Here is a 9147-nt window from a genome sequence, read left to right as displayed (position 1 = left end):
AGAGACATCTTTTATGACTTTTAAATCTCAAAGATGTTCTCACTCTGTCTTTCCACCAAATCTTATTGCCTGAATAGTCACTTTGGGAACAATCAAAATAGTAGAAAAGGAGCACCTGTAACAAAGTAAAATTTATTGGGAAGGGTCCCCAACTCCCTGGGAGCCCGGGGATACTATGAGGTGCTCATAGCTATCCCTGACATCCAAGCTTCTTGTCGTCCCTCAGGGGCAGGGGACTCCTGGCTTGGCCTGGTTGTCATATTTGCCCTGGAGATGCTCTTTCCCCAAAATCCCCACAGCCGCCCTGTAACTGCAGTAGGCTGGGTGGGCTGTGCTGAGTCTGGGCCCCCCAATGAAGTGGTCAAGCCAGATCTAGCTCACTGCCATGCGGGGGTGGCCTGAGGTCTTATCGTGAGAGTTTCATCCAGTCCTCGGATTCCGTAAACACCCTGGGTGTTCACTGAAGCTTGGGGCTCCACCTTATCCCCAGGGATACCAAACTCTGGGTAGAGTTTCACCCAAAAGAAGACTGGCTGTTCCCTCGTTGCTTGGGGATTGATTGTCCAGCCTTATCTTTGAGAGCTGTCCTGACAACCCCGGGTGCTGGGAACCAACTGCAGCCCTGGCCTCTGGGTGGAGAACCCAAATCATCAGAAAAGAACAAATCTGACAAAACTGACAGGTGAAAGCCTCATGAGGTCTCCCCTTCCCTTCCTCCGGCATAAAGCAGCATTATCATGGTTCAGAACGCTCCCGCCTAGCTAATTCCAGATTCTGTCTAGAGAGGGTGGGTGTTCTTAGAAATATCGTGACCAAGGGCCTGGGAGCCCCAGCCCAAATGCAGGTCTTCTATCAGGGAGCAGACTTGGATTACCTAAAAAAAAGCATGACTTTAGTTATCCCAGTATTCAGTTCAAAAGCGAACTCAGGATCTCTCGGGTAGGTGAATGGTCCCATCTCCAGTATGCTTCCCAGATGTGGACAATGGCAGGAGACCTCAGCCCCACCTCTGGGGGACGTGCCACAAAGAACTGTAATAGCGACACATTCACACGCTAGACTACCTGACCAAGGGTGGCAATGATTTAAAATAAGAAAACGGAAAATAACAAGTGTCAGTGAGGCTATGGAGAAATTGGAGCCCTTGTTCATCGTCAGATGAATGTAAAAGGTGCAGCCACTTTGGAAAACAGTTTGGCAGTTCCCAAAATGTTAGCTATAGAGTCGCCAAAATAACTCAGCGGTTCCACTCTTGGGTATGTACAGAGTCAAGAAAAATGAAAATATATGTCTTCACAAAACCTCGTACATGAATGTCACAGCAGCATTATTCATAAAGGCCAAAAAGTGGGAACAGTGTACACGTCCATCAACTACTGAATAAACAAAATGTGGTATATCCATACAATGGAATATTATTCAGCCCTAAAAGGGAATGGAGTGCTAATATATGCTACATACAACACACATGACCCTTAAAAGCATCACGCTAAGTGAAAGAATCCAGTCACAGAAGACCACATATTAAAATATTCCATTCGTATGAAATGTTCAGAAGAAGCAAATCCATAGACAGAAAATAGATTAGTGGTTGCTTAGGGCTGGCCAGAGGGGAGAATGGGAGTGACTGCTCACGGGGACGGAGATTCTTTTGGGGGTGATGAAAATATTTTGGAATTACACAGTGTTGGTGGCACAAACTTGTGAATTACACTAAACACCCCTGAAATGTATTCTTTTAAATGGTGAATTTTATGGTACGTGAATTATATCTCAATTTGAAAAAACAAAAAATCTTTAAACAGTTCTGTGGCTTTCCCAAAAAAAGATGTTTTAGTCAGGAAATAGGATCAAAAGAGGGCAGAGAAAGTGTTTGAAGCCCTTCTAAAAACCAACCTGGGACTTCCCTGGTAGCGCAGTGGTTAGGAATCCACCTGCCAATGCAGGGGACACGGGTTCGATCCCTGGTCCAGGAAGATCCCACATGCTGCGGAGCAGCTAAGCCCGTGTGCCGCAACTACTGAGCCTGTGCTCTAGAGCCCACGAGCCACAACTACTGAGCCTGCGTGCACCTAGAGCCCGTGCTCCGAAACAAGAGAAGCCACCACAATGAGAAGCCCGCATGCCACAGGGAAGAGTAGCCCCCGCTCGTGGCAACTAGAAAAGCCCACGTGCAGCAACGAAGATCCAACGCAGCCAAAACTAATAAAAATAAATAAATAAATAAAAACCAACCTCACAAGAATGTCAGACAGACACCAATTCACATCAGACCGCTCTTAGGGCCAGACATAGTGGAAGAGCTCAGCTTCTAGGACTGATATAAATTCAACTCAGAGGCCCTTTATCCAAAGCACTTATAATGACAACATAAGGTCCTCAAGAAAAAGCCAATTCTATTCCCTATTCTCTGGTATAACCCTTATGTAACAGAATGCAGGTACGTAAAAAACTTCATTTCCCCCAAATTATAAATAAGCAGTCCCTACAGAGCAGGGTCCTCAGGAAAGAAAGTAGCTCTGGGGTTGGGACCAGTTGTATAAAGCCAAAGCAAGGGGCTGCCGGGAGCCGGGTCCTGCCAAGGTCACTCACCCAGGATTCACCAGGTCTGTACTCCTACCCTTCACCCCCGGAACCCCAAAGTGCAGCCTGGTAAAGGCTAAAACACTTCAGACCAGTTTTGACATTCTGAGGACTGAGCTCAACTACAGATCTGTTGGAGAATACAAAGGAATATGTAAGCTGAAGAGCCTTCCAGAAATCACCCTTATCTGTTGTTTCTCTCAACAAGGTTTCCAGCAAGCATTGTGCAGCAAGGAGATTGAGGTTATGTCACTGAAGAGTGCCTGGGGTGTAAATTATTTATGCTGCCGCTTCAGACCTTATGCACACACTCCAACACGCTTCCTCTCGCAGAACTTTGTAATATGATTAAGCCCCGAACTGACCCCTGCAATAAATAATAACAGCTGCTGGTACTTACATGTCACTCACCGTGTGCCAGAGCTTTACGCGTTCTATTTCATTTGATCTCGTAACAACTCTGTATTCTTATAAATAAGAAAACACGCACAGAGAGGTAACGTAACTTGCACAAGGTCACACAGCTTACACGTAACAGAGCTAGGAGTGCAACCCAGGCAGTCTGGCTGTAGAATATAGGCTCTTAACTCTATTGCCTTTGTGAGTACAAAATTAACTACTATTGCTGCCGGGGGATTCTAATCTCCAAATCAGCTGTATTTAGCCTCTATTCCCACAAAGTTGTCAGATCACAATAAAAGGCCTGGCCTCTTGAGAGCCTGGCAAGTGAGGGGATGACATTGCTCCTTGTGAGGGGTGCTCTCTAAAGCTGAATACCTCAGAAGTCTACCCGCTACCTTGGAAAACATTCCACCAATGTCAAGGGGAGTCAGTGGGTATCTCTATGTACATGCATGCAAACACTCACACACATGCACTATTCAGGAGGTACAAGCGGATTCTCTACCTCTGGGTTCAAGGTGCAGGAAGGCTTTGTCACATGCAGTAATTTGGGTCCTAAGAAGAGTGGCAGCTTCCAAAGTCTTATCAGCCATCAAGGAGGCTCTGGTGGTGGTGGTGGCTTGGCCCTGAGGGTTGATGCTGTCTGTGCTCTGATGGCATCATCTTTTCCCCTTTTCTGCTCTCCACCTTCACTAGACCTTAAAGGTGAGGGGAGTGGACCGCACTCCCTACCTGGGGGATGTAGCTGTCGTTGTGCATCCTGGGAAAAAAGAGATGGGAACGCCACTCGCAGACACTCCTACCCGGCCTGTTACCCGACACGGAGGCATGAGGGACCTTCATGAATCCAGCTTCAGCCTCTCTGGTAAGAGCAAGGGCCACTTGGCCTGGCACCTGCATCTCCACCACAGTGAGGGGACAGGAGGAGGGCAGAGGGACTAGGAACCCCACCCCGGCAGAGGGGTTTATGCTGCTTTCCTCTCCATCTTCTCCCTCCCTCCCCGATCCCCTGCCCGGTGTTGACTGCTGGGCCCCATGTTATAGACACACAAATATTGGCGGGCGGGGAAGGAGGGCTCTCCCAGTCCCTGGGCACCAGCCACTCTTAACAGGCCATGGCCCTTTTGGGCCTTCCCCCGTGGTTTCTAAGTTCAAATCGTTTCATCCCTTGAGATATCTTGAGGGCCCTGCACATAGGGATGCCCCAGAGACGATCTGAGCACAGAAGCGTTAACTCTGTGCTACGTGGGTCTGCACCCCCATTTCCCACCCTGCTCCTCAGCAGCCTCGCTGAAAGACGTGGTATTTCCCTTATACCCTTTCCTCCCTCATCTTAACCTCAGGTTTGCCACCTTCTTTTCTGCCAGGAATTGTACCGTATGTAATACAATATAGAATATATGGGGTGTATCTATGCTTAGAGACTTCTTTTCTGCCAGGAATTGTACCGTATGTAATACAATATAGAATATATGGGGTGTATCTATGCTTAGAGACTTCTTTTCTGCCAGGAATTGTACCGTATGTAATACAATATAGAATATATGGGGTGTATCTATGCTTAGAGACTTTATCGTCGACAACGTGTGTCCCAGGTGCTCGGCCGTAGTTAAAGGTGGGGGTCATGGCGGCATAAACGGTGAGCCTCACTGGAGAGCAGGCAGAGACGGTAAGATGCCTTGGTCCTGCAAGCAGCTTTGCTGGAAGCCATGATCCCTACTTGAAAGGGGCAGAGGCCGGGTCTCACTGAACGGCCTTCACGACTAGCCCTGGCGCAGACCGAGCCTCCGCTCTGCAAGAGCCGTGCTGGGGCCGGAAGGTGAGAGGAGCAAGATCCAGGGGGAGGTGAGACGCAGCCACAAACTGTCCTAACATGAGAGGCCGAGAACTAAACCAGAGGGGAGCCGGGGGGCACGGCTGCCCGCTGAGCTTCCTCTGTGCCCAGCCGTGTGCTGGCCACAGCTCAGGTGGTTCTTGACTGAGGAGCTGACCACCTGTGGAGAGGGGTCCTCTCCACCACCCTCCCCATTGTCTCAGAGCCAATCTCATTACGGAGATAACTTCTCCCGCACCCTGAGGGCCACTGCTACTCCCACCAGTGATGGGACTGAGTGCAGGGAGTCAGAAAGGGATCTGCGGGGTGGAGTGTCAGCGGGAGCCCCGGCCTTGCCAGTCCAGGAGGTGTAGCTCCCCACGGCCGCCTGGGTCTGCCGCTTCCTGCAGCCGCCAGCCTCGGGAGAAGCATCAAGGCCCCCAGAGCTGCGGGCCCCCTCTGGCCCCTGGCTTCTGCTCCCACCCAAGTCTCGGGCAGAGCCAAGACTGGGCGGAACTGCTCTCAGGTTCAGCAGACATCAGGCAGCCTCTCACCTTCCCTCCGCCCCAAACCTGGTCTGTTCTAAATGGGACAGGCTGAAGAATGTCCCATCACACTCCCTGGGGCACAGACCTTCTTTTCTTTTTTTCAATTTATTTATTTATTTATTTTTGGCTGCACCACAGGGCATGCGGGAATCTTGTTTCCCCGACCAGGGATCGAACCCATGTCCCCTGCAGTGGAAGCACGGAGTCTTAACCACTGCACTGCCAGGGAAGTTCCCAGGCCTTCTTTTCTAAGTCTCGGGACTTCGAGACGTGGGGGCCTTTGGGGTGCTGTTCTTTGATTTTCCAAAGCAGTGGCACACCCTTCCTTCTCGCTCTCTTGCTCACTGAGGCATATGTGCAAAGGTCCACTTGCTAACAGGCATCTCCCTGGTCCGTGTACTTGGCAAGAGACCATACCCCCAGGGCTGGCAGCAGTGAAGGCAGTGTAGCAAGGCAGTTAATCATGGAGGCTCTGAACCAGGAAGACCTGGGTTCAAGTCCAGGCTCTACCACTTATACGCTGTGTGACATTAGCCAAGTTAACTTCCCTGAGCCTCAGTTTCCCCACCTGTAAAATGGGATGGAGTTGGATTGAGGATTAAATTAGATCCTAAGCACCCAGGGGAGCTCACCCTCTGCTTCCTTCCTTGCAGGTTCTCAGATCGATGACCATGTTCCAAAGAGAGCCTCAGCTCGGATCCTCGCCCCCCCCGGAGGCAGGTCAAGTGGCATTTGGTAAAGGCACTGACCAGCCCCCCAAGTGAAGATGCACCGCTGCCACCAGCCCACACGCCCTCCGGCCACAGCTGCAGGGGGCGGGAGAGGCCGGGCTGGGCAGCGCACCACCTGAGGGGGCCCCGGGACACGGGGAGCCCTCCCCATGTCTGACACGTGATTCACTGTGCTTCGAGCCGACCCTAACAGGCACTTTGAGATGTGTTCCTCCTGCTGCAGTCCTTTCCTGCCTTGGCCTCGGCAGGCTTCCCGGGGGCCCATGCTATGCACAGAGCCCAGTGCATAGAGCCTGGCCCCGCCCCTCCTCTCACACCCGCCTCTGGGCTGGCCTTGGGAAAGCCCGACCTTAGTGCCCTGCCCCTGGCTGACCCGCCAGCTGTCCAGAGCACTTTAGCAGATGTGTTTTAAAAGAAAAGGACTCCCTCCCCCATCCCCTTCGGCCCAGTGGTCACTTTCCCCAAGTCAGACAGGTGTTAGCATCCCAGCCATGCCCAGGACATCGGTTTTTCCCCACTCATCTCCCGCCCCTGTTTGGTTGTGGCTGGGACACTCTGTGCCCTTTGCCAGCTGCTTCCTCTCCGCCACCCCCCAGGAGCCCCAGGCCCAGAAGGGCTGGCCGGGCGGGCGTGAGGCTGGTGCCAGGCGCGTGTATATGATTTTGTTTTGCACGTTCGGTTTGCGCAGTGGTTTGGTTTGACTTGTTTGTGCATCCTGTGAAAAATGACGGTGCTTCGTGTCACTAGCATAGCATAGAAACAGGAATAGATGTGGACCTTAGGAGATGCTGCATCGACACCAACCAGACAGCCTAGGGCACCGATGACAGGGGTGAGAGGGGGATACTGGACTCGCAGGCCCTTTTTCTCCCTTCCTGGAGTCTTCCTGTCCTTCCCCTCCCCTCCTGGTCTAGTTTCCTGCATCCGGAGAGGGTGCCCGGGATGCTGGCCCTGCAGACCTTCAGGGAGCAGGGTGGCCTTTCCCATCTCTGGCCCTGGTCACTCCCAGCACTAACGCCACACACACACACACCCAGCCGCCTGTACGCTTCCGCCTACTGGACCAAGGCCCCGCCGCTCATCTGTGTGATTGGCGAGAGGCCTCATGCCTGCTAAGAGAGATGGGGGTGGGACTAGATCCAGGTGGGAGGCCAGGCCAGGGGGACCTGGTTGTAGCCCACAGCGCTGCTCCGGGGCTGCAGTCTCCTGTGGTCAGCACCTCACCCTAACCTGCCTGTGGCCTCCATCTCCTCCCAGGTGGGCCCTCCCTGCCTCCAAAGCTCCAGGTGGTTTCCATGGAAACACTAGAGGCTGCCCTTGCTAAGCCTTGTTCCCCCCCGGGGAGTGACACCATGTTGCACATTTGGTCTGAGCACCCGGGCTGACACGTGGCTCCTGGTCTCTTGGGCCGGTGGTCATACCCGGCACATCTCTGTAGTGCTTTTCACCTTGTCAAAGCCCTTTCATGTATGAGCTCTCAGTTGCTCCTCACGACAGCTAAGTGTGTATTATTCCCCCCATTTCACAGCTGTGGCCCAGAAAGCTTAGGCCTTCTGACTCCAGAAATGTCCAGGACTGCCCTTAAGAGCTTGGCTGTGTACCCTAGCTGTGGACAGGAGGAGTGGAGTGACATCTCTTGCAGATCCCACCTGAGAGTTTAACCAACTAAAAGACTTACTCTCCCAGTAGGCATTCTGCTTTGTTTTGCACAGGTAGATAAATTTTTCTTGTAAACAAACTGACGCGTATCACTGTTTGAGCCAGAGCCAGTTACTTGTTGGAGGCCTGCCCTGTGGTTTGAGCTGTCCCCACATCCTCACTTAGGAGCTGAGAGGACTGAGACAGTAACCCAGGAAGCAGAGGCAACAAAGACACTCATGGAGGGTGGTGGCCATGGGGACAGTTGGTGGGGATCTGAGCCTAGGAAATTGTGTGACGCTGACCCCGTGGTACAGCGCACATCATCTTTATTCCTTTCAGCCCTTGCTGGGTCATGGGCCTTGGGCAGATGCCAAAGAGCCAAGCAGTGGTGGTGGCCAGGGGGCAGAGCATCCCTGCTTGGGCTAGGAAAGCTTTACCGTCTCTGAGTGCCTCCGCCCGAGAGATGCGTGGTCCGTGGCTCTGGGAGACCACATGTTGGTGTGGTCCATCGAAGGCCTTCCACTTCCTTCACCCCCGACCCTTACATAGACCCACCCTTGCCCAGGAGCTTCTAGATGAAAATCAGAAGGAGGTTCAAGGAACCAAATGAAAGGTCACCCCCTGCCACCCATTCCCTGCCCCTGTGCCGAGCTCCAGCCAGCCCCATCACCAGCCCCACTGGCTCTTGGTTGGAATGAAAAGGGTCTCTGGTTGCACTGAATGCAGCTCTCAAACTGGTCTTGTACTTGCTGAATAAATACTGTTGTTCTTGCCTTAGCTGCTCTCTAGGTTTGTGGGGTTAAGTTACCAGAAAATTGTGCTACTGTGTGTGTGTGTGTGTGTGCGCGTGTGTGTAGTGCTAGGAGTCCACAGTAGGTCTCGGTCAAGCCAATGCCGTGATGAGGGCTTTTCCGATACTGACCCAGAAACCACAGAACCACTCGGAAACCCAAACCCCCTCCAGCTGCCCAGGTGGCAGGCACAGCCTGGGGTCGGGATGGAGCCTCCAGCACCCAAGTGACTTCCTCACTCCTCTGTAAATGTCATGGTGCTAAGATTGTGTCAACCCCATGATGACACATGGTCCTGTGCTTTGGCCACCTGACTGAGGCAAAAACAAAACAGCCCGACTCGTTGTGTTCTGGTGCAGGTTTGTATTAAACTGTAGCTACTTCTCACTTGGTCTCAGTTGTGTTTCTTCAAAGAAGAGGGAGCTTGGTAGGGGGCCTCTTCTTCCACAGTGGCTGGGATGAGGCTTCAGTTGCTAAAAAAGTCAGCTTTGGGTCTTCACTTGTGTTAGGTGGCAGGTGGCAGCTCACTGGGAGGCCTGAGCAGAGACTGAAGATTAAAAATGTTAAGAGATGGGAGCCTCAGTGGCCCAACAGCTAGTAGTCAGTCCTCTCTCCTGGTGGGAACAAAACCAAGGTTT

At 52.3% G+C, this 9147-nt stretch overlaps 1 protein-coding gene across 1 annotated transcript in view; it reads left to right on the top strand.

The window, feature by feature from the left end:
- The window catches only part of DPYSL5 (dihydropyrimidinase like 5), an 89222-nt gene extending 80326 nt beyond the window's left edge, over nucleotides 1-8896 (top strand). The window contains exons 12-13 of the mRNA XM_024764454.1: nucleotides 3682-3850; nucleotides 6000-8896. Of these exons, the coding sequence (XP_024620222.1) occupies nucleotides 3682-3850; nucleotides 6000-6085 (255 nt within the window). The 3' untranslated portion in view covers nucleotides 6086-8896. The remainder of the gene's footprint in view (nucleotides 1-3681; nucleotides 3851-5999) is intronic.
- Nucleotides 8897-9147: the final 251 nt, after the last annotated feature.

The sequence above is a fragment of the Neophocaena asiaeorientalis genome, unplaced genomic scaffold, assembly GCF_003031525.2.
Source record: "Neophocaena asiaeorientalis asiaeorientalis breed wild unplaced genomic scaffold, Neophocaena_asiaeorientalis_V1.1 scaffold345, whole genome shotgun sequence".
NCBI lineage: Eukaryota > Metazoa > Chordata > Mammalia > Artiodactyla > Phocoenidae > Neophocaena > Neophocaena asiaeorientalis.
The sequence above is the reverse complement of the archived record's forward strand: the minus strand, read 5'-3'. Positions and strand labels throughout refer to the sequence as shown.